This window comes from Pogona vitticeps, chromosome 5 (genome assembly GCF_051106095.1).
Source record: "Pogona vitticeps strain Pit_001003342236 chromosome 5, PviZW2.1, whole genome shotgun sequence".
Classification (NCBI taxonomy): Eukaryota; Metazoa; Chordata; class Lepidosauria; order Squamata; family Agamidae; genus Pogona; species Pogona vitticeps.
In genome coordinates, this window is record NC_135787.1 from 43616402 (window position 1) to 43643227 (window position 26826).

The 26826-nt window shown below is 37.7% G+C and overlaps 1 protein-coding gene across 1 annotated transcript in view; it reads right to left on the reverse strand.

Annotated features, from left to right (window-relative positions):
- Window positions 1-10474: 10474 nt before the first annotated feature.
- The window catches only part of IQCM (IQ motif containing M), a 124425-nt gene continuing 108073 nt past the window's right edge, over window positions 10475-26826 (reverse strand). The window contains exon 11 of the mRNA XM_078394764.1: window positions 10475-14842. Within this exon, the coding sequence (XP_078250890.1) occupies window positions 14712-14842 (131 nt within the window). The 3' untranslated portion in view covers window positions 10475-14711. The remainder of the gene's footprint in view (window positions 14843-26826) is intronic.

Consider the following 26826-nt stretch of genomic DNA (forward strand, 5'->3'; position numbering starts at 1 on the left):
CGCATCTTGCCTCAGGCAGCACAAACCTGCTTTTCTCCTAAAAGGTGCTAAGAGAAATCAAATTCCCAGACCCTGTGTCCACAGCCAGGTATTCCAACCCACTGAAGTATAAGTCTAGCTAATGGTCCAATAAACTGCCCCAATATATAGTAGGTTTCACTCATATCAAGAGCAGTTTAGATCTGAAGAATTCACTTCTTAAACTAGTGCCTATCAACCATTTTAACTTTTACAAATGGTTGTTGTTGTCACATCCTTTCCACATATGGCAACTCTAAAGAGTATTTTCAAGGTATGACAGTTATTTAAGGAGTGGTTCACATTTGCTACCATGACTCCCAAATTAGCTTTGATGGGTCAACAGGGATATGAACCCTGGTTCTCGAGTCCTAACACAACACCTTATTTACAACAAAGTTCCATAAAGTAGTGTTATGGTATCTATAGTAGTGTTAGTGTAGTTCAGCCTACAGAATGTAGGGATTGAAAATAAATTCATATTCTTCTACTCAGCCCTGTGATCACCAGTTTATTCAAAACTGTACATAAACACACACTAAGGACCCATTTACAGCCTTGTACACACATTGTTTCAGTTCTCTGGGTAGTCCTCCTCAAGTCTCCAAATACTTATTTGACAACACATTTAATTCATTTATGGGCCAGAATTCTGTTGCTTAATTATATTAGCATTAAGTGCAATCACAGTAGTCAATTGTAGCTGGTAAAAGAGTCAGTCCTTGTAGTCCTCATGCACACTTGCTAGAAAGACAATAGGAAAGAACCCCATCTAGCTTCTCTCAATAGGAAGTTCCAGATCATAATAAGTATTTTTTTTTCTCCCCAGTTAAATCGTGAGGACTTTCCTAGGGTTCTCAAAAGAGTCACTGCAATGATGTTTTGTGAAAAGTGGCAACATTTGGTGCAAAATGTTCCTGTTTTTGTGCAAAAGGTCATAATTCATGCACTTTGTGGATTCTGCAAAATCAGGATTACTGTAGCTTTCTTTAAGAATCTGAAGCACTGGATAAGTTAACATTCAGCCAGTCCTTCTCTTCTTTTTGGCGGTGTATGCTTTGTTTCTTACATGAAAATATATAAGATCTCTTTGCTTTGCTCTTAACTAGAGACAAGAAATGTCCTGGGACTTTCAAATACCTCATCAAGGTACAATTAGCTGCCTAATCGACAAGAATGAAGAATTCAATATTTTTCATCTCTATTGTAGATTCACTGCGACCGGATACAGAAATTATTCCAGCCTGGATCAAGCTGGATTGTGTTTAAGAGGGTTGCTTTGTGCTTAACAGGGCCACTTTGAAGTGTGTTATGTCATTTGGGGCAATCTTTGCACCCACGTGGAAGGGTTGACCACACAGCACACCCTATTTTTGGCCTTTTTCTTTTCCTTTCTTTACAGGGAAAAAGAAAGAAAAGAGAAAGAAAAACACTAAAGAAAAAACTTCCTCATCGTCTTCTTCTGTCTCTTCTACCTTGCTTTGCTTAAGCCACTTCATGATCATGGGACATTGAGAGCTTTGTCCCACTCCCCCAGGGATTCAAATATTCTTTCTTTCTATTTATTTATTTATTTATTTATTTATTTATTTATTTATTTATTTATTTATTTATTTATTTATTTATTTATTTATTCATTCATTCATTTATTCATTCATTCATTCATTCATTCATTCATTCATTCATTCATTCATTCTATTTATACCCCACCTATCTGGTCGAAACGACCACTCTAGGCGGCTTCCAGACAGATAAAAATGCAGACTTAAATACATATAAAAAAATTAAAAATATACAAAAGTAAACAATAAAACAATAAACAATAAGGAAAAACAATAAGCAAATTCTTCAAGATGGTGAAAGATAGCACATAATAGGTAAAGAAGGGGAAAAAAATTAATTGTTATCTGGAGGGAAGGCCTGCTTATACATCCATGTTTTTAGATTGGTCTTGAAAATACTCAGCGATGGGGCCTCACGAATCTCTGGAGGCAAGTTGTTCCAGAGGCGAGGAGCCACTGCCGAGAAGGCCCGATTTCTTGTTTCAATATTTTTTAAAATGACATATTGCATCAGTGCTGCCTTGGGGCTTTTAAAAAAGTGACAAACTTTGCTTCCTCTCCCCTTTTTCAGGAAAGTGGGAGGAAGCTTTCTCCTTTTTTTGGATATCATCAAGAGGCTTAAGCAAAGGAACAGATTAAGCTATCCACTTATCTCTCTATGCAAAGAAATGCAATCATTGATTGTTTCCTAAATGAACAACTTCACTTTTGTTGCTTCATAAAGAAGTTCACTAAACATCAGACTGAAGTGCCTGAAGAGCCTCTGTCACAGTGAAATATCTGGGGGAAGTATATACTCCAGGTGCACAAAAAGGTAAGATTTTAGTGAGGCCAGCATCCACATTATGTTTGATTCAGTCCTATGTTTCATAGAGTTTGGAGGGTGGAGACTATTTTAGACTATAACTCTCAGAATTCCCTCACAGTCATGGACCCTGGTCTTGCTGGCAGGAGGAGTCTAGGCATTTTAATGAAAAAAAAGTGACTTAATCAATACTATACATTTTTTTAAAAAAATAATAGTAGTTTAGAAGATAGTATGGCATTTTAATTTTATAGCTTACACTTCAGTCATGAACAATATTAAGATGTTAAGTGTAGCAGAGAAGGACATTTTGTGTCCAGGAAATAGATGTCCAGAAATATTTAGCTTTTAGTTAGCTAGTACACATGCCTAGTGGTGTGCTATTTATTTCCTCAGTGATCCCAGTTGCTAGTATATTCCCTTAAAACAGAATATTCTGGATCTTATTTGTGGTTGATTAGCACCACTTCTTATTTGTTACTGATTTGAGGAGCAGTTGTTTCGAAAGGGTTTTTTTTGTCTGAGTGGCAAAGAGAAGAAAGACATCCAGATATCAGTTCTCGTTAATGCATTTTAAACAATGTGCTTCCACAGTTGCTTAAAAGTCATGGAGCAGCTGCACTGAAATTGTAAAATCTGCAGTTTTGGTATGCCAATGATTTTTCGTTGGCTTCAGTCATAAAATAACACACTTTTCATTGAAGTTCTCCACAGGCTAAAAACACACACGTACAGATTCAGACTGATAAAAATCCAATCCAGGGAAACAACCATTCTGTTGAGATTATTGGAGACCTTTGTGCACAATAATTTATTTTTATAAATCTTCCCAGTATGATAGGTGTGATGAATGAGTTTTCCACATAGATGAAAAACTTGGTGGAAAAGCAGCAGCCAAGAAAAGATTACTTATTCATATATAACATATAGTGGTGAAAATCCTTCCTTACTATTGTATGAATGCACTGCAATGTCCACTATTCAACATCTCAGGCTACTACAGTAGTAGCTAGCCACTCTAGTCAAGATGGCTATATATTGCCTCTGATATCAGAGTAAGTACATTGAGGAAAATGAGCAGGAGGGTCTTATTCTGCTCAGGTCATGCTAGTGGTGTTCCTACGGGTACCTGGCTGGCCATCACAGAAACCAAATGCTGGAGCAGATGGTCTGACCCAGAACGGTTCTTTTGACTTACTGCCATTCACAAAAAAATGGTAAACCATATGCAGGCAGGGGGGCACTTGAAGTAGCATCTATGTGATTTCTGCACATTAAACTGTTTGTATACAAGGACATCACTGCTTTCTATGCCATCATAAAATATTCCACATTGAGTGGCTTTTGGCAGCATGAAGAAAACCATATGTTGAAATAAATAAATGTATTTATTTATTTCACCATATGGTTTTCTTCATGCTGCCAAAAGCCACTCAATGTGGAATATCTAAGATAAATTGATTGATTGATTGATTGATTGATTGATTGATTGATTGATTGATTGATTGATTGATTGATTGATTGATTGATTGATTGATTGATTGATTGATTGAATACCATCCTGCCTGGGCTTCTTAAATTTTAACATCTGGCATAATTTTAACATGACATGGCATACAAAGGAGCAACACCACAAAGTGAATGCTGAGAGGACTGTCATTGGAGAAGACAGTACTACATGAGCTTCTCATTGACTGTGTTTGGGGCCACCATTTCTCCTCCCATTCAGAATATAATAGGACACTGAAAAAGCTAAGGTAGCAGCTATCAAATTCATTGTTTACTGAAAACCTTGAAACAACATAAGCTGCAATCCCTTCCATTTCGGGAAGGAAGTCTTATTGACTGTTGCAGGGTTTATTTCTGTATAAACATGCATTGCATTAGGTTGAGCCTTCTACTTGATTCTCACCTCTTTGCAATTACAAAAGACCACCAGAGAGAAATATTCTCTTAGTTTCTACCCTAAACCATGGTTCTGCTTTTCATTTACACTCAAACATACACATGGATGGTGTGGTAGGTCACATATGAACATTAAATAAGGCTTGAGACAAACGCTATATGATCCTAAAACTTGGAATGTTAGAAAAACTTGATTAGCTTGTACCACATATACTTATGTTGCAAAATATAATATTTCAGTCATCTTTTCGTTGCAAACAACCTGATTCAACAACCTGGCATGGTTTGGGAGTAGCTCTGTAGCAGACAAAAAAGCTCTACAGAGAACCATTAAAATTGCCCAGAATATCATCGGGCTCCAGCTACCAACTCTGGATGACATCTTCACATCCCACTGTCTAAGGAAATCACACAGCATCCTGAGAGACTCTTCCCATCCTGCTTATAACTTTTTTGAACTGTTACCATCTGGCAGAAGATATAGAACAATTAAGACTCGGACCACACGTTTTCTCAGTAGTTTTTATCCCAGAGCTATAATTGCAATTAATAATGAGCTTAAAGACCACCAGTAGGGAATAATTAGTTGGACTGTGTTACTTGGCCTGCGGTGCAGATATTTGTATTTTTAGTGGGGGACTTTTAGTGGGTGGGGAGTGTTTGGGGAATTTTATGTGTGTGCATGTGTCTGGTCTCTGGGTGTCTGTGAATTTCGTTGTATGGGTATACTGTGTATATACTTACAATGACAATATTATTATTATTATTATTATTATTATTATTATTATTATTATTATTATTATTATTATTATTATTATTATTATTATTATTATTATTATTATTATTATTATTCCTGTTTAAGTAAGACGTTAGTTTGCAAATGATTTAGATACAGCCTGTACATTTCTCTTCCTTTCACTATCTTAGTCTGAGAATACTTAAGATGCATGGCAATGGTTTACTTTTTTCCACACGTCCAAGAGTACTGCCTATCCTCTAAAACAGTGGTCCCCAACCTTGGGCCTCCAGATGTTCTTGGACTTCAACTCCCAGAAATCCTGGCCAGCAGAGGTGGTGGTGAAGGCTTGTGGGAGCTGTAGTCCAAGAACATCTGGAGGCCCAAGGTTGGGGACCACTGCTCTAAAACACAGTTATATGTTTGTTGATTATGACTACACATTGTTGTGTATAAGGGCCATCAAGAAAAAAAATCTTGCAAAACTAAAACTTTTGAACATTAAAGGGGGAAATGGCTAAAAAACCATACAGCAAACATAGCCTTCTGTAATCACAGCAAGGTCCTGTAACCAAGATTTATGGATATACAGGCATTTGCAGTACAGTACATGAGAGTGAATAAATCCAAAATAGTGCACGTTGACATTCAGGACAGAGGTTTCATGCAACACCAATTCCCAGACAGTTGTGAGTATGGACAACGAAGCTCTCCCCGTGCACGTTAAAGCAGAGGTCTGGCCAAGTCAGCTGTGGAAAATCAGCTCTGCCACAGGAAACTAATAAATAACCAGCAAAGTACAAGCAGACTGCAAGGTATATCCGTCAGGACATATTTTTGCTTCAATAAATACCATTTGTTAATTAAGGGTAGTTATTGGCAAGGTGAGCACTTTGTAAACAACACCTTGAGAATTTCTTTTTTAATCTAGTGTCTAAGTAATTTTAATATTTTTTCCCCTGAAACATGTACGTAAAGGACACATTAAGGTCTAGTATACAATGCACTCTAAACAGAATGAAAATAGGTTCTAAATATAGTAGCTACTTCAACACAAAAGACAGATGTTGGAGAAGAGTATAGAGCTTGGAGGCACAGTGTCAAGGAATCAGTGGGAAGATGTCTTCATGCATTTTTTCTGACAACAGATTATACTGTTAAGGACACCAAGATAGGTTCCAAATTGAAACATGCCTCATTAATCATGCAGGTTCACCTTCCTTTGTCATACAGAACTGAAATGATACGAATCGGCTCTGCCAACATTTACTTTACATTTTAAAACTGTAGACTTGTTCTGCATGTGTTTTGTGGGTATATAGGGCTGCTTTGATCCACTACGAATAGGAAAGCATTTACGTATTATCAAAACTATTGTAGGTGGGAAATAATGTAGGCATAAGGAAGAATCGAAGCAACCAACATGAATTTGACCCAACTCCGGGAGGCAGTGGAAGATAGGAGGGCCTGGCATGCTCTGGTCCATGGGGTCACAAAGAGTCGGACACGACTAAACGACTAAACGACGACGAAGGAGGAATGCAAAAAAGCATCCTGAGTACTGTAAGTAACATCAAAGGATCTGCACCGAACTCAGACAGCAGTTTACTGATGAGTGAACAGTTTTACCTAGCAGTGTTGCAGCTGATTAGTAATGTTTGAGTAATAAATCGCTAGGTGTCAGAACCAGTATGCTTCTCAAGACCAGTTCTGGGCTGCAACAACAGAAGAGAGATGTCACCTTCACATCCTGCTTGTGCACTTCTTGTCTTCTGCTAGTTGGCCACTAAGGATGCTGAATTAATTAGGCGTTTACTCTGATAATTAATTGAACCTTACACTGGCCACATAATTTGCCCCATGAACTGCTGAACTCTGAGCACACAGTTTGAATGGAACTCAGACAAAATTATTTTCTGAGACCTCCTCCTCCAAAACCCCTAATTAGCATGGCCATTTCTAAACACAGGTGAGGATGAGGGATAAAGCTATCATTTTCATCACACGCTTCAAGAAAACCATACATGATGCACCCTACTATGGTCAGGCAGATCCATATCTATGCCTGCTTTTCCATGTTGCTCTGTGAGGCTGACCTGAGGTATGTTTATTTTGTATTCTTCTCTAGTAAAGATTGAATGCATGTGATAAATGAAACTCTAAACATTAAAATTACTATGCTATGACAGGAAGGATTTTCACAAAAAGAGAATTCACATTGAGTTGTTCATTCATATGTCAAATATTATAATGCATACTTTAGGAACACTTTTGAAACTTGACGATAACATGACTAGTGAAAGTATCTTTATTCCTTTAGTATGATATTTATACCAAAGGCTGTTTTCTACATAACCGCACAACAATGAATTTTATGTTACATAATGACTGTCACTGTCACTTTTACTCTTACAGTACAACTAGTACTACTTTAAACGTGGCATGCAGAAAATGAAGACTTCAAAAGTAAGGTTGTGACTCTCACAACCTCTCACACTTGGCCAACCCTGACCCCAAGAAATCTCACAGGAAATATTGTGGCATTTCTTGACAGTTTCATGGCCATTTTTCTGGAAGGAATCCCAAGCTGTACCAGTTAAAAGGTGAGTGTATGTGGAGGGGGGTGTTCTTATTTTCCCACCAAGGCTGAGAGGCTAAAAGATTCACATCACTAATTTGGGGTCATCTCCTGCTTTCTCCTTTCTTGGTTTCCAGCTACAGCATCAAGGGAAACGATGGCACTTGGGAAGTGAAATCATTTTTTTTTCTTTCTACAGCTATATTATTTTTTAAATTTTGTTTTGCACAGTCTCTACAGCAACATACCTCTTCATCAATGCTTCAAAATAGCTGTTGGAAAATTGCTTATAGGATGTGGAAAGGGGACAGTTCCCTTCTCTCCCTTTGCTACAGTCCCCCTCTGAATACTGGTTCCTGTATGGCAATTAAACTGAGAAAAACAAAGCCATTTGTATCAATGTATTCTGCAAGGCTCTAGGAAATAGATGTAGGACGTGGGGAATATATCCCGAGCAAAGCTACATCAGCCCCAACCTAAGAACCCACCCACCCTGGACTATCATCATCATCTTAGAACTGCAGAGCTAGAAGAGGCCCTATGGATCATCAAGTCTACATACAGAAAGATAATCATTTTCTTTCTGCTTTAAAGGGGGGGGAAGCAACAATCAGGATTTCTTCTGTTGGTAGAGTTCATGGAATCTTCAGGTAAAAATAGTTTCAGAAATATTGTTTTTGTTTTTAGAATCCTTTGCAGCAGAAAAATAACAGCTTTGCAGAGAAGCTAAACAATGGCCAAGTGAAAAGAATATTGGGAGATGGTATCTTAGAAAAAATAGAATTATATCTGCACAGAAAAGCCAACAGCTCAAGGAATATCTCAAAATAAGGATACCATCTGCACAGGAGAGTATAAATAGCTCAAAGGATATCTCAGAACAAGGGCAGAATTCTGCAACAGACATTTCAGAAGAAAATATCATTCATAGGTATTTTATAAAAGGATAGTGTACTGCACCAGAACATGGATGCATATAGATGTTCAATACAGGAGAGGCAAGGCTTGAAAGCACAGAAAAATTGGACTGGGTTTCTGCCCCACAGGCTGAAATAAACTAACAGCACTTGGTAAATAGATGTAAGCAGGGTTATTACTGTTATGACTGTTTCTTACATCCTGAGCTGGAATATTTGTGCGAAACACAAACAAGAGGTGAATTTTGAAAGGGAAAGCTACAACATACAATGGATGGAAAAACAAATCTTGTCAGTCTTGTAACCCATGCTAAAGGAGCATAAAAATTACAAGGTCTATGAACAGACTTCAGCTGATTTCCAGGGAATATCTGAAAAATAAGGAAAATAAGGAGTGTGGAGAAGGTCTGACGGCAGAGCTACTTGTCATATTGATTCCCTGTACTTTAACTGAGGCAGATATCTCTGTTCATAATGCTGAAAGCTAAAGTCCCTCCCATTGCTGCTAAAGAAGGGATGACATTCAGCCAGTGTGCTTGGAACAGAGGAAAGGGAATTAACTCCTTGGTTGCTTGGGAATACTTTCTTACTTCTGCCCAGAGCTGTTAAGATGGGGGGGGGAGTCACTCAAAAACTATGCAATGTGTGTGTCTGAGGGGCAGGTGGGAAAAACTGCTCTATGCAGCTATGTTTCCAAACATGGCTGCTTCGTTTAGAGCTTGGAAAAGTAGCTTGGAGCTGTAGTCCAAAAAAGGAACATATCCAAGCTGTGTATGTGATCTTTTAAAAGATTTCTCAATCTTTCCACTTTTTCTTGCCATATACCTGTATAAGAGCAACATTCTGCTGGTGGTGAAGGGTTGCATGTTATGCTGCTCAAACTCTGTTGCTCTGCACTCTTCCATCCCAACTTTCATCAGTGGAAGGAATGCCCACCACTAGGGATGGGTGCTGCATTATCACAAGTCATCAGCATGGCACCACAGGTGCCACATGTTCCCAAGCATACTCATTGCAGTCTATTCCTTTCCTCCAGTACTGGGAGGCTGAAGCAAGACAATGGGTTACGCACTCACATCCCTCTCTTCTAGCTTAAAATTCTGCTTTTCCTCCAGCACTAGTAACTATACATTCCATCTGCTCATGGTTGGTTGTCCATTGCACTTCTCCTTCCCCCTCCTCCCTAGGTTTCTATTTGTTCTCTTTGGGCCATTCCCCAATAGAAGAAGTTGATGGGACATGTAGACTGTGAAGGAAGCCCACCTCACTTCTTCCAAGGGAAGTTATGGCTGCAGTTCCATAACACAGAGGTAGACAAAGTGAGGCACATGGGCTTCATGTGACCTGCCTACCAACTCCTCCCTCAGGTCTCCTAATGACCAAAATAGCAAAAGCTTCTCTCTCACCAGAGATGCAGTTAGAGTACAGGCTTACTCAGCCCATATTCTTCTGCCTGTACCTCTATTCAAATGCTTTAAATTGCAAAAGTAACACCATTGTTTGATTGCAGGTAACCTATAGCTTGCCATAAGGGGAAAGCAGCAATATCCTTGTTTCTTAAATGGGTGCTTTAAAAACTGCAATGTTAATGATTGGGATTACATTTGTACTATTCTTTGGTCAGAAAGTCTTATGGCTAATTACTTCCTCTTTCTGTTACAAAGTGATGAAACTGTTAGTTCAATATCTATTTTTTTTTTCAGAATTTTCTAACTATTTTTGTTGTTTTTAAATGGCATTAGGATGTGTTCTGTTCTTACTATTTTAAAAATTAAATCATACCGAAAAAGAGTTGTTTGCATTGATTTCCAAGTATGATGACACAATGTTTTTAATAAAACATTTTGCTGACTTTGTGTGTGTGTGTGTGTGTGTGTGTGTGTGTGTGAGAGAGAGAGAGAGAGAGAGAGAGAGAGAGAGAGAGAGAGAGAGAGAGAGAAGGTGAGTGCCATTATTTTGGCTTTGAAAATGTTTTGTAATAAATACAATGGCCTGCATACCCATAGGCGAGCACAGTTTTTTAGACGCTTCTGTTGTGCATAGCTAAAATCACACAGTTTACAAATGATGAATAGATTCTTTCTTAATGTTATAGCTTTCAGAAAGAATTATTTGTGGCAGAAGCACATGCATTCTACATGAAAAGAAAGTACTGTAACCACCCTCCCATGATTACAGCTGTAGTACATCCTCATTTTTCTTGGGAGTAAGTACCATTAAAATTAATTGGGACATAATTCTGAAAAGATGCATATGCAATATCACTGTTACTAGACACATTGTAATTCAAAATTCAAAAATAAGTCAACTCCTCCATGTTCCATTGATTAAAATGGGCCTACTCTAACTGTGACTACCAGAGTGGTCTGGTAGTCCAGATAGGTGGGGTATCAATCAATCAATCAATCAATCAATCAATCAATCAATCAATCAATCAATCAATCAATCAATCAATCAAACAAACAAACAAACAAACAAACAAACAAACAAACAAATAAATAAATAAATAAATAAAGTCAAAACTAGAATAGGCCCGATGGAACTTATGGAGGATATTCACCAAATCCCCGCTGATTCAATGAGTTGTCTGTAGTATGATTTACAACACTAAAAACAAGATTTTGGCTGTTAAAGCCTACAAACTCCTAGTTTAAAAAAATCACACAGAGAAAAAAAATGATTGAAAATTGAAGTACCTTGTGGAAACAGCAGGTATTCAGCAGAAAGGTTAATACTATTGTTACAAAGAGAACCTGTGAACTGACCCTGTGAATAGAATGGTAAAATCTGAAAACCATGGGAAAAATGAAGACAAGACAAAGTGTTTGTCAGAAAGACAACTCTAGCTATGAAACAGTAAAGCACAGAGGAATAACATCCCTAGTCAAAATTACTATCAGCCATTTATTATTAATATGGTGGTGAATAAATGTGTTCTTTCTTCTTTGGGCTTTGGATAGGTCACAACAGCTTTTCCCCTCCTTCCTCTACTTTTCCTATTTTCTCCTTGGTCATCCACTACAAAGAAATGCCAGTTGATCTTGTAGTCTGATACATAGAAGAACTAACTATTTTTCAGTTCAGATCAAGCCGCTCTGTAGTGTGACTCCAACAGAGACCATAGCCTTTTGTTTTCCCCGTTTGTAGTAAAAACAAAAATAAACCACTGATCAAGAAAAGCACAAATGCCTGCGCGACCCAAGAACAAATTGGTTCAAGCCATTTCCAAAACAGTTGGGAGCAGGGGGTCTCAATCTGCATGATGAATTGTTGAATACAGATCAGGATGGGAGATAACTCACTCCCCCACACTATTTTCAGTTTGTTTCCAAAGCATTCTCTCTCTCTCAGAAATCCGTCATCAACTACATAGAAATTTTCACTTGTCATGACTTAAAACAACTCTGTTCATCACAAGTACAACCTGATTGGTAGAAATATGAAGATATATAACTCCATGACAAGACATGCATTTTGCATGTGGAACGTCAGAGAATCAGTTATCCACATATCAGTTCATAAAGACCCCAGATAACAGAGGACCATGGCCCCAGTCACTGAAAATTAAATTTGCTCCTGGCATAGCCAATGGTCTCTAATTCAATATTTGATACCTTCATATATTCATGTTTCAGGGTCTGTATGCAAAATGGCAGCACCACAGGATGCTGGCTGAAAACTCACTGTGCTCAGGGTGGGAAAACATTTGAGTTTTCTTTGTGAGTTGATTTTAAAGCCAGGGCAACCCTTATCTGCCCACTGCCAGTTGGCACCAGGGTTCATTGTCTCAGGGCAAAAGTGCTTTTTTTTTGCATGTCGCGTCTGCACAACTTGGACACACTCTAAGCCAGGACTGAGTGGAAGGGATCTGGCAGATGGTGCAGATTGCAGGGACTGGGCTTCATCTACTGAGACTCATGGGACTTCTTTTGCACCACCAGCAGTTTAGAGCTTTGAAAAAAAAAAGTCAAGTTGTGCAAACCCAAGCAGGAATGGCAACAACCACTGTAGCTACTGTGAACATTAATTGTTTGGCTGCCAAAAAAAAAAAAAAACCCTTAAGAGGAAATCATTTCCCTGAACTGTTACATTACCTAGTGAGCCAGGTGTTAGCAATATTCAAACAGATTCCTTCTGTGCCCATTTCCACAATCAACTATCATCAGAACTGTTCTGGCCCAAAACTCTTGCCCGTCTTGCCTCTGTGACATCACAAGTCTCTCCTGGGGATCTCTAATTTGGGTCTTGAAATCTCAGGTAACGGGGTGCTGCTCACCTGACAGCCTTAAGGTTAGACATGTCCTTGATATAGATTGAAGGCACTAGAGAGTAGCAAATGTAATCCATTCTAGACATAACAAACTGTTTAAAGATCTTCAGGTCTTGACACAAACCTATCATATCATAGTCCTACATTAACACTTGAGTTTTCTTTTTAGATTATTGCAAAATTGATCGTAGTGTCTGGAATTGTCATGGATACCTTCTGGAAATCTGACTCCATCTATCAATCAGTATTCAAAATGTATTGCCAAATTTTGTTTTGGATAGAATTCAGAATAATTGCTGCACAATGAGAAGGAGAATCCTGACCAATGGTGACACCTTGATTTCTAATGCCCTTATAAAGATCCAGATCTTTATGATTTTTTTAAAATGAGCGAGTCAGATCCACTTTTTGTAACAACCTAATCTTAATGAGATTATTTAAACTGCTCAGTAATTTAACCCTAAACAGGTTCTCTTTTCCAACAACTTAGTTTAGAAAGGTGCATTTCTAAGTCAATAGAGCTTCATTCAACATGTCTCTTTTTTCCTCTTGTTGGGAGATGTAACAAATTACATCAGTGGCAATTTTTCAAAGTTCTTTGAATGTCAGAATGTTGAATGATGCATAATTTAGCTGAAATTTCCTTTAAAATCATTTGCCATCTGTCAAATCATTCTTTATATTGTGATAATTTCAACATTGAAAAAATGAAAGTAGAAGAATTTTTATTACATAACTAAACTACAATTCATCCATTACAAAATAATAATTCATTGTTGAACAAGGAAATACTGATCACAATGGTGCAGCATTTGGAAAAACTCAGAAAAATTCAAAGAACCATCACTTTGAGACCTTGAATTGAATTCTTTCTGTTATTTTGTATGAGAGAACATTGCTTATGAACTTAATATGAATTTAGGTGTTGAAAAAAGAAGCTGCGTTTTTGAACTCAGCTGGGTCATAGGAACTTTCTCTGCACTCCATTCTAATTTGCAGTTTTGCTATAATAAAAGCCCCAGATATATTGCTACTGTCTAGACATTTTATCTGAAACAAGTGTCCTTCGTAATCCCAGAGGACTTTTCTATTTTATTTCCAGTAAATCAAAGTCTTTGGAGAGCTTTGGTTCTTATTAAGACATACCCTTCACAGTCCACTGATTGCCAACAATGGCAAACCACTGACAGTTCATTTACATATAAGTGATGACTTCCATCAGGTAGTTGGCTCAAAAAAACTACAGTGGACATTCAGGGAGCATATCCAATATTTCTTGCTCTTTGATGAGGCTCAAGAGCCAAATTATTTATAGAAAACTGATTACGCAAAGGTAAAGATTTCTCTTCACTGACCTTATACTGTGGTGGTTTTGGGATATGTGAAAGATATATAGGTTGCAGTTCTCTACACACTGAAGCTTCTGGGGCTTACATCTGAGTAGAAATGTATAGAACTGTACAGTAAAGGAATATATTGTTAGAGAATAAAATAGAGAAGTAGGGCAGGAGTTGATAATCAAAAATGCATACAAGAATTTTGAGATCAAAAAGCACTGATGGACTATAAAATTTTATAGTCCAACACATTTATTTGATGGTATATGCTGCCAGGCAGTAGGACAAAACCAAAATAACAGTATTTACTGCAACAGTAATCCAAAGAAATAAGCAGTGGAGTTTTTTATGAGATGGGTTACTAAATCTTCCTGACATTATTTCTAACCATACAGGAATGATGTGTACAGCACAGATTCAGGAGTTGTGTTTCTGTTATCTTCTGTCCAAATCAGCCTCTGTAAAAATGAAACAGTTTCCACTGCATAGTAGGAATTTTTATCACAGGAAACTGAAGTTAGAACTAAGGTTCCAATCTGGTATCGTTATAATTAATCAGATGATGCCATTTGTTCACCCAGTATTAGTCACTGTCTGCTGAAAAAGGTGATATGTTAGCCTCACGTTCTTTCCTCTTCCTTTCTCGTATTGATGCAGCTACAACAGCTCCAGCAACTCGAATATCAGCGGCTTTTAAAACTGGATGTGCACCCACTGTAACACAAAATCAGCAGATGCATTAGTAAAGAAAGAAAGGAAGAATAAGGATTGATCTCTTTAGATTTCTTGTACAGAAAGGCAGTTCTCTGCAAACCACTGTTGAGTACATGATTACCAACTATATATTACAACACAGTGGCTAAAATCCTGATGCTTAATATAATAAGTACAACTAGAGTAGGCCATTAAATCAATGGGGATTTGGTGAATCAATTCCTCTTTAAGTTCCATGGATTTAATGGGCCTATTCTAGTATTGACTAACATTGCTAAATAACAGAATTTCAATCGGTCTGTAGTATTAGTTATATTTTTGGCATAGGACTGAGCAAACCCAGGCCTCATAAAACACGTACAATAACAATAAACACACTAACCCACTTTATTGGTTATAGCAGCAGTTTTTCTGGCTCAGCATTGAGAATGGATCCAGTGCATCAAGAGCCCTAATGCCTTCCACCACGCATCAGCAGCTCACTGAGGGTTACTGTCAGGGATAGGGTTGCCAGACGTCCGGCAATTGAGGACATGTCCTCCTTTTTAGCCTAATGTCCTCCATCCGGCAGGCAAAGCTAAAAACCTTTAAAATGTCCAGCTTTTGTAATATTTTATGTTATAATTTTGGATGGGAGGTGGAAGGTTGAAAGCAGTCTCTGATGGAGCCACAATCTAAGACACCACTTCGGGCTGTAAATCAGCTACGCCCACGTGGAGTCTTTGCTTCTGGAGGTGACTTCCTGCTTCATTTTGAGCAAGCTGTGCGTAAAGATTAGCAAGGAAAGACACAGAGAGAGTGATGGCCAGAGAAGGGCAGGATCTTTTTTTTAAGGGAAAAAAAAGTTAGTGGTTTTGTCCAGAGGTCTTCAAGTGAGCAGCAGGAGTTGAGAAAGAAGAGATGGGAGCAGTGGCTAGAAAAAACTGAGGAAGGCTTGCGGAGAAGAAGTGAAGCTGCAGGGAAGGGGAGGCAGAGCAAGAGCAGGGCTCCGCGCCAGGTGCCTGCCAGAGAAAGAGCGAGAGGGAGAAGAAGTGGCAGCAGCTGCCTCAGCAAAAGGATACGGGAAAGAAAGGGGAACCTTCCCACAGAGCTCACCTCAGTTAAGGAGCAACAACAGCAGGCGCTGGGATATGTCATGTAATTAATAAAAGATTATAAGGTAATAATTGTACAATTGGCTGTTTAAATAATGTTTTTTGGTATTTTGGGGGGAAAAAAGCCTCCATTGAATTTAGTTTTATTTTTTAACATGACTGTTTCTTGGTTGGTTCACTAAGAGACATTTATTGGCAGCTTTGTAATAAAATTTTATTGATTGCGGGTTTAATCCGGAACGATTCAAATGAAACCCTCAATATGTCCTCCTCTGTCCTCTTTTTTGTCTTTCTATGTTCTCCTTTTGGTACCCATGTATCTGGTAACCCTAGCCAGGGATGACAGTCCCTTGGAAGGCCATATGGGCATACATGACTCTATGGCTCCTTGCCACCTGGGCATAGAGCTGGGCTCTCAGCCCACAAACTAAGCCAGATCACACCCCATCCCCAGCTTCCCTTAAAGGGATGCCTTAATACTCAGTGGCAACAGGTTCCTGCCTGCCACTCCTAACAGGATCCACACCAATATCCCAACCTCCTACAAAGTTGTGCCAGAATGAATTAAAAAGGAATAAGATGCCATTTTACAATCACCATGCACTCATTACTCCACCAAAACCCCTTCACCTCCAGAATAACAATCAATAAACATGAACAAACAGGGAGGGAGGGAGGTCAGGCCAGTGAGCCACAGATGGCCTGGGGAGACTCAGGGCTCCCACTTGTGAAAACTGCTTCATTCCAGACCCCCTTTCTCTGAATAAAAATGACATATGAACCATAACAAATGAAGTTAATCTGCCAAATAAAAAGAGTTGAATTTGGATTTGTTAATGCATGGTAGATAGTCCATTTACTGTATACACACATTTTTATTTTTATTTTATTTTTGGTTTTGAACTTTTTGCAGTCTGAGTAATGTGCAGAATTCATACTCTTTGCCAGAAAAATCACACTGGTCCTGCAGCCATAAAGAAGGATAATCAAAATGGTGTCTCCAAATGAGAATTCTGTACTACCAAGCATTTGGAATTCTTTGAAGGTGTCAGAACGTAGATTGGATTGGTTAAATCAATTTCCAATTTTAAAAGAAGTGAGCTTTTCAGAAGTTAGCAGGAAACTCCTGAAGATTTCTATTAGGAATGGCATTATTAACAATGAACTTGATGGATCTCTTCTTGGCATCAATTTATTATAGGGTTGGAAAATCTGCCTTTCTCATTTCCTTGCACTTCTGTGAATCCCATCTTCAATTTCTTCCCCTTCTTGTTTCATAGCAGGTTATCAGACTTTACTTGGGGTGGGAGTGGGAGTGGTGATGATACATAGAGATGGCTGAAATCCAGTAATAAGAAATGACTGGAGTGGGGATTTAGTGAGTCATCTCCTGCATAATTGATTCGATGGGCCTACTCAAGCTGCAATTTACTACTGGATTTCAGCCAGTGTGTATTTTAATATATTTCCCCTAATGAAAATGTATATGTATTTATAACTCCTACCCAAGGTATCTATTTATTTACATTTTTTCATAATGTGTACACAGATCCTCCTTGACTAAAGTGTGCTTCTGTAAAAATTTTTATTATATGTATTTTCTAATATAGATACTGGTTGAAATGTACTTTAATACTTCAACGGGAGACATCCTATCTTGATTGAAACTGAGACAGTGGCAAATTTTCTTTATATCCATAAGAGTGGTGCTACTAACACAATAGCCCATGTCACTTTTTACCATGGTTTTCCTCTTTCTAAGAGCTCCACACTCAAATGACCACTGCCACCACTGTTTTGTGGGAACTGAGTAACCCACAGCTCTTAGCCTCTGAGAAACCTTGGGATTGTCTGCTGAGAAGTGAGGTGGTGGTGGTTTAAAATGTTGGCCAGTGTCCATCTGCATGCCTCCTGATGGCCAGGACTGAGCAGGAAAAAACAGACAAATTCTTAGAATCTGCCACAGAGTTTGGAAATAATTACTTCCAGTAGTATGTTATTTATAATTAATTTTCTTTTTCAATAATAAAGAAAACAAAAAAGGAACATTGCATTACAATTCCAACTTAAGAAAAGACAACGAACTTCTTTTCATGATAGGATGTAATTTTCTTGCTTTCTTCTATAGTTATGAGTCTGTGGCCTCAAGAAATGATGGAGGAAGAACATCATGTGGATCAAGTGCTAGATGGTACAGTTTCTTTGTGCTCCAGTCTTGTTAACATTGAGGTACTAACAAGACAAGAGCTCAGAGTATGCTTTGGCCAACCCAAAACATTTTGCTGTCTGAGGCCAAGTATTTTGGCACGTGACACCAAACATTCTGATAAATGCCTTCCTTGACATTAAAATTACCAAAATGACAAATTAAATAATTAACACATCATTTAATGACATCCAAAATCTGTTTCCTGAGACAGCCATTTCATATTGCCGTAACATTACGGCCAATCTTGCTTATATAATGGTCTGAAACCTGTAGCGTTCAGCTGTTTTTAAATAGCTGGAAATACTGTAACTGTTATTTATTTTTTAGAACTACTTCAAAATTATAACAGTAACTAAATATGACTGGACCCTGGAATGATAACTGTAATAATTTACTTTTAAAAAGGAACATTCCACACATTTGTTTCCAGGTATTTCATGCTGCTGGCCCTTTACTTTCCTTCTCTTCTTTCATCCACAACAAAGGTGAAAGGAAGGAGTAGAATTCATAAGCTTCTAGCCTTATATGCTATGAAAAAAAACACAACTTTTATTTACTCATTTTAAAGTCAACATTTTGCCACACGGATCCAAGGAAGTTTATGCCACATACTCAGTTGACTCAAGTCAACATTTTGCCACACGGATCCAAGGAAGTTTATGCCACATACTCAGGATCTCTACTTTTGCATAATCAATCAACTTAAACATATAGAATGTCTAAGTGTAAGAATAGCAAGAAATGAAATGTGCGGACTTTTGAGTTAATTTTAAAAAATGCACACACATTATGACACAGTTTTCACACAGTTATGTTCATATTTTAGGCACCATGAGTTGATCCTTAAGCTATGACTCTAGGTGTTTTATATGGAGAAAAAAACTAATACGCTTGAATATATGTTAAGAAATAAGGCTAGAATTCTATTAACCTTAATGCAAGGGAATGCACACTTAGTATGGATTAAGCACATCATTTAAACTGTATTAGCAAGACAAGAAAGGAACATTTTTTAAAGCAACCATGATATGCTGAGAAGATACCTATTCATCAAAAAATATAATCAGGAAGCAAAAATTTGGAAGTAGACTAGAAAGGAGGTATTTTAGTGTTTAGTGTTACTGCATTTCATATAGTAGCAATTGGAAACATCTATAATTGATGTTACCTTGCAAATATTGCCTGCCAGTCATGCCAGTGCCAGGAGTACTGAAAATCTGACAATTTAAGATACAAATCTATGCACATCAGTTTCTGTGTTAGTGACAATAGCAGAAATTGGGCAAATTTTACTTAGTTTGCATTTCAACAGGAACTATCTTAATGCATACTTTCAGAACTAGCAGACAAAATTATCCTTCTGTTTTCAAACTATTTTGAATTGTGCAGTGCATTTCCCTAGGGTTGGCCCTACAGTTAGACAAAATGGGATGATTGTTCCAGACTGACAGATTCTGGGTAATATTCAAGGTGTCTCTTATACTGGCCTGCTATTTCAAGTGGGATTAGCAAAAAATGTCTTATCACCAGTGTATAAGAAAGGCAGAGCACACAAAATACCTATGCTATGGAAAACTGCCTAAGATGCATGTATTAGGGACTTCTACATGGAGAAATCTGTACATTGTGGATACTGTTTACAAAAATGTGTATATTAGAGGCAACTGTATAAAAAGTTTTCAATGGTTTCCAATGGTTTCATATTCTTTATGATAATAAGAATAATAAGATTTTTTCCACCTGCCTCCCATGTCAATCTTTGGTATGATATTTTAATCTGATGCAGATTACAATGTGGTAAATGAGCTATATATGATTATACATTCCTAGTGAAAGATCTATACTAATGTTTTGTGACTTTTACTTGTTTGTGTATTTATTGCACTTCTAAACTATCCATCTAGCCAAGTGGTCAGTCTGGGCAGTGTCCAGTAAAAATACATTAAAATAGAAGAGCACATACAAAGGAAAAAGAACACAACATACAGTATACCATATATACTAAAACTAAAGCTAATCAGATGGTTGCAGATGTTAAAACTCAACATGGAGCATTTAAACGGTTACTCATTTTTAAAAGCCTTTCAAAAAACAAAACTTTTAAAGGATTTCTTAAAAGTTTCCAGGAGGGGAGCTAGATGAACCTTCGGTGCCAATTCATTCCAGAGTGGCAAAGTTACTGCTGAGAAGGTGTGGTTCATTGTTTTCTCCTTCTGCACCTCCCTTAGGGTAACCACCCTCAGCCTCCCAGTATGGGATGAACAAATAGGATGGGCTATTGTTCTCAGAAGTAGGTGTACTGTCATGTACCAAAGTTCCACACCATTTAGGGCTTTATAGATCAAAAACAATACCTTGAACGTGATATGGAAACAGATGGGTAACCGGTGTAAGGCAGCCAGAATTAGAGAGAGGTGTTGGTATTTAGTAGCTCCCAAAACTAATCTGACCACCATGTTCTTGATGTAATAGTTTCTGTATCAGTTTTATGGAATCCCTGCCTAAAGCACATTACAGTAGTTAATCCTTGTGACTACCAGTGCATGGACCAACATAGATAGGAACATACTGTCAAGGTAGGAATGCAGCTGTGCAATCCACCTAAGATGGAAATATGGTGACTGGACCACAGATGCTATCTGGGTATTCACTGACAGCATGCGTTGTTGTTGCTTTCATGTTCATTCAATAAAGGTGGGTTTTTTTAATGCTGAACTGAGACAGAAACAGGACAGAACAAACTTGTGCTTTTAAAAATGAACAATACAGACATTGAAATAGGAAGATTTGTGTCTCTCAAGGCAGTAGTGTGCTTTCTAAATAATCTGCTAAAACAGTGGCTCGCAACCTTGCTTAACCCAGGTGTTCTTAGACTGCAACTCCCAGAAACCCCAGCTTTATTCAACTACAAGTTCCCAGACATCACAACCAACCCTGCTGGCTTTGATATTTGATGAGCTGCAGTCCAAAATGGAACTTTTCCATCTGTACAGCTAACCAACTCTTTCTTTCCAACCCAACTCTTTTGCCACTCAGCTGCTCCCAAGCTGGTATCAACATTCCTCCCTATATCTGAGAGGACTCAAAAGGGTGGTGAACCTCCTAACCTACTGTACTAGAAGAATGTGTAAAGACCACTTGCCCACTAACCATTTATTAAGAGGCGTTATCCAAACCTATATAAAGCCTGTTGCAAAGACAACTTTCAGTTGCCAAAAAAGAAAGCATGCAATTAGTATCTGAAATAATTATGATTGCATCTTGGGCTAATATTAGCGCTTTAAAAAAAGAACAATAAATCTCAAACTGCATTATTGTCAAGGCCACTCAGCTGGTGATACAAAGCAGTGAATAACTGATCTTGATTGTTCCTTACATTATGATGCTCTGCACAAAGAGCACTCCGTCACCCTTATATAAATGTAAGTGCATCTGAATTAGTATTTATATGGCCACATTGATAAGAATTTCACGCTTCCTTTGGGCTGTCTTATAGCAACAGAAACAAAGCAGCTACTGCAATATTTTCAGTGAGTATCTATTAACAGAGACCTTAGCTAATGAAGCTCTATGTGCACTGACAATATGAAGATTTACTTTCTCCTTTCAGTAATTCAAAACTGTCTGCAAAAGTTTCAGACAGTAACACTCTTACTGAGGAGGAAAATGTGTATTTCCATCCCAACGAACCAATATGATAACTGGCCAATTACAGTGTTTTTATTAGGACCTCATGTGCACTGGCATTAATTCTTACACTTTTAATGTGAAATTGTAAGCTTAGCAGGGATGTTGGCGAGTCTCTGGGTCCAAATCCCAAGTATGAGTCCCAAGTGCCAAGCCCCAAGTCTGAGCCACTGTTAAAAATAAGCTTCCCCCCCCCCACAGAGGATAGGGAGGGTGGGAGGGTTCCAAATCATTTTTTTAAAAAAACTAGTCAGGTCACTGGTGTAACTTACATCCAACTTGATAGCAAGTCACACAACTCAAGTCCCCATCCCTGAAGCTTGGTATAATTAAGAAAAATGAGTTGAGTTAAAGTTATGATCCTTAAAATGTCTACCATTACACCTGTATCATGCCAAGTTACAAATACAGTTATGGAACCATTAATTCCCTTTACTGTCACCCACTCCTTCTCTAAGAAAAAAACACAGTCATTCCTCCTAAAAATTCTGGGACACTTAGAAGATGGGTACACTAGTACAAAACAATAAAAAGACAGGAAGCGGCTTTATACCAAGAGTGTACCACTGGTACTGTGTGACCAGTCAAAGCAACATTCCATTAAGCCATTTCTGATACAAGGGGCCATCCAAACAAAAAAGTTATAACTTTTGAATAGGTGCTTGAAACATGTTCATATTTGACAGAGTGATTGTAGATTGTATGGGCTTGCTATGTGATAAGTTTGGAGAAGGTTGGACAAGTATTTTTAAGCATCTAGTTTCTGATTTTAAAAAATATTCCTATCATGTTGTAGGAATGTTTTTTAAATATGCCACATTCATAAACTCAAGGTTTCTTTTTGAAGGATTGATGGTAAACCTAGCACTCTTTACTGTAATTTGATGCTGGCAAAAGATCTCCAGGGTCTTACGTAAATGTTTTCCCCTGAAATGTCAGAGATGGTAACTGAGGTTTCCTATAATCCTCCCACTGAATCAGGACTGCTTCCTAGAAGTAGATCCCAAGTTTTCTCCAAGTTATTGCCCATGAAAGATAAAGTCAAGAAAAACTGAGTTGATTATTATGGGAAAAGCTGAGGAAAAACTCATCCATCATTTGTTCTGATTCGATACAGTCTCTCTGACTCAACATAGTCATTCCTAAACCACTACTGATTTGGTTTTGTAGCCACAGAGGTGAGAGCATTTGTCCAGCTTTAAAACATAGATCCTTTCTAACTCTAGTCTTTTGAACTAAATTCCATTATTTTGAACTTTTCAGGATAATTTGGTTGTTGTAAGTTTTTCAGGCTGTTTGGCCGTATTCTAAGGTTTTTCTTCCTAATGTTTTGCCAGTCTCAGTGGCTGGCATCTTCAGAGGACAGGAGTTAGAACTCTGTCTGTGTTCTGGTGTAGTGTGTGGATAGAAATAGTTTATGAATGTGGTGTAGTGTGTGAGATAGCAATGTTAGAAAGAAAAACCTTCAGAACACGGCCAAACAGCCCAAAAAACCTACGACAACCATCAGATCCCAGCTGTGAAAGCCTTTGAGAATACATTTTAAGGATAAAATAACAAAAATAATCCTGTCCATGAGCTCATATTTAAAAAGAGATGTGAATCTTTATTTACTTTCTTCTTACAAGCAAAAATTAAACATTTCTAAGGCTTTTCCATGAGAATTCTCAGAATTACAGGTTTTTCTGCATTTTTCTGAAAAACTACCCAAAACCAAAAACTAAATTAGCATATTTATTGTGCAAAACCCATTGGCTCATTTTTTGAGACTTTTTTGTAACTAGGGCAAGAAAACCTGAAGGTATTTGTTATATTACATTAAAGCATCTCTGAATGTTTACCCCCCCACACACACACACACACACCCAGGAAAATTACCCAGGGTTCCATCCAGCCACCAGGTAACTGTCCCAATTTGGCTTCACTATACTTTTTAAAAAAAAACACCAAATGCACCACCTACAATTTAATTCTAGTTTGCTTGTTTTACTGTATTTCTGCTGTATACTAACTCAAGAACCTCAAAGGCATGAGATCAGACTTTGAAGTGCAGCCAGGCTTTATGTGATCAGAAGTAAAGATCACCCATTGATCTTTGTTATATTGTGCATTGGTAGGTGTGATCAGAGACTTGCATAGTTGTTCAGTCCTCCATTCCAAGACTGAGTGAAACTGCAGGATTCATAGCGAAGACATCTGACATTGGTTTTTTTTGACATTTTTTATTCTTTTAATCCATACCCTATTTTTTGTACCACCTAGTCTAGTGAAGACCTCTGGAGAAATCTGCACACCTTTGTGCCATTTTGGTTAATTCTAAGAAAGTATCGCCCAACTGTGGAACCTCCCACTTCATGTAATAGTTTTTGATCCCTTTTCCCTTGTAAATGTAATTCATTATATTTACTCCATGTTTTTAATTCAGGTACAGTGGGGTCTCTACTTAAGAACGTCTCTACTTAAGAACAACCCAACTTACTGTAAGAACAGCTCCATTTGCTAAATTTTGCTTCTACTTGAGAACAGAAATCCAAGATAAGAACAGGGGAAAAAAACCTTTCCTGCTCTTTTTTTAACCTTAGGTCATCTTAGGTTAAAAAAAATTCTCCCCCTAGTGGTAGAGTACGTAGTAACCAGCTTTGCATTAGTTCTTATGGGAACTAATGCTTCAATGTACGAACACACCTCTACATAACAAAAAAAACAGCCAGAACGGATTAATTGGTTTTCAGTCTATTCCTATGGGAAATTTTGCTTCAACTTAAGAACATTTCAACTTAAGAACACCATTCCAAAATGGATTAAGTTCTTAAGTAGAGGTTCCACTGTAGTTTCTATGGACGGAAAAGAGCAGATACGGATTAAATGGTTTTCAATGCGTTCCTATGGGAAATGCAGATTCAACATAAGAACTTTTCAACTTGAGAACCACCTTCCAATACGGATTAAGTTCTTAAGTAGAGACCCCACTGTAGAACCAATTTTTATTTTTGTGACAGCAATTTAAACATTAAATAGATCTTTTAAACTGAGACTCTGATATCTATTCTTGCCATGCACACACCTTAGCATAAAAGTCTTCCTGTTTCTATATTGTACAACCCACCTTTTAAAATACTGCATAATTCAACAGACAATAACATCTGCCATTTAACCCATGTAGGAGCAAATACCGTGCCATAATGCAGATTTTTATCATTAGATGTTCCAAGACTCTTTTTAAAAATATGTTACTGTAAAATTCTTTCTTTAGGCATCATCTTTTAGTGACACTAAAAGCAATATTACATTCTTCTATACATGAATTCAGAACATCATTGTGAGGCAAAATTTCAATCAGCTGATTTTCAGTGTCATGGAAAGATCACAACATTTTACTTAATTTAGCCTTACTCCTTCTATCCTTAAGTCAGAATAATGGACACGCTCTTGATTGGAAGTGACTCCTCAGTTTGAAGTCCAGGGCTGGCAATGAAAAACAGGACCTTGTTGGCTTGAACTTTTAAGATTTATTGGCTTAAATCCTGTTAGCACAGTCATACTGGAATAAGTCTACTGAATCAGACAGGGGTTGATGAGTCAACTGCTTCATAAGTCTCATTGACTCCAATGAGCTTATTCTATTTGCTACCTACTTTAGCATAGTAAATTGCACTAGAGTAGGCCCATTTGAATCAATGGAACTTACTGAGGACCTATGTCAACAAATTCCCACTGATTCAGTGGGCCTGCTCTAGCATGACTTGCTATCCTAAGCAACAAGATTTCAGCCATCGTTGGATTATTTTTATTCTGCTTTTCATTCATTTGTATGACATCTGGGGAATGTGCATTATAAATCCTGGATACGGCAGAGATGGATAAACTATCTGAATGGCTAGACTCAACAAGAAAGACGACTCATGAAGATTTTTGGCATAAATTTTATGATTGGTTTAGAAATAGAATGTAAATTAATATTTTATAATTGAAAGCCTAAGATCAATTTAGAATTAGAATATGTATTATAAATTAGTTATACTGGAAACTTATGTAACTTTGAAATGTAATAGATAAGAATGAATACTGTAAAATGTTCATGTTGATTTACAACCCCTGTTTAATCCCATGTCCCCTGTCCCCATCCCTAACCCTAACCCCTAAAATAAAACTTTTAATTTTTTTTAAAAAAATTAAAAAATGTTGCCACTCAGGTCTGCCATGTTGCCTCTGTAACTACCAAAGAAGAAGACCTTTGTCAAAATGCATTTGTCCTGATAAATTGCTTCACCTGAGAATTCTGCCTCTTTTTTATTTCCCTTCCAAAAAAGATGAACCCACATCAGTACCTGAGATGGACAGATGTTACATTCCAGAAACCTTGTACATGACTGAGACTATTTCTCTTCACATATATAATTGGCTGAAATAATAAGTTTCTGAAAGTACGTGAAAAGGACACGGTCCATCTCATACCAATGGTCAGCTTTTTCCACATGGGTTGCTCCCCAGATGTTTTAAACCTCAGCTCCCACATTCTTTCACCATTGGCCATGAATTGATGGAAAGGGCATCACAAAACATCTGGAAGGCACCGATTTGAGGAAGGCTGCCATAAGAGTTAACAACAGCAAGCTGTAATTAAACAGGGGCTTCAAGAGTTGGAATTTCAGAGAAATGTGGACTGCCACTCACCCATGTTTTAATCCTAACGCCTCTCTCAAGCTAAAAGACAAGTCTGGCATTTTGATGGTAGTACCTACTTCAAGAAAATTCAGGAATAAAAGTGAATGCAAAGATATGTCTGGCATGCAGACAACCAAGGATTGTGTGGCCTTTGGTCCCAGGCCAGGAATTTTTAAGCATGGCTATATTCTATTCAAGTGAGTAGAAAATGCTTATGCATTATCTCTGCATTGAAAATGTATAGAACTTGCTCTGGCTCATATACCTCATTTGTAAACTAGAAGGAATTAAGTAGATTCAAATTCCATTTAAATCACTGGAGCTTAAAT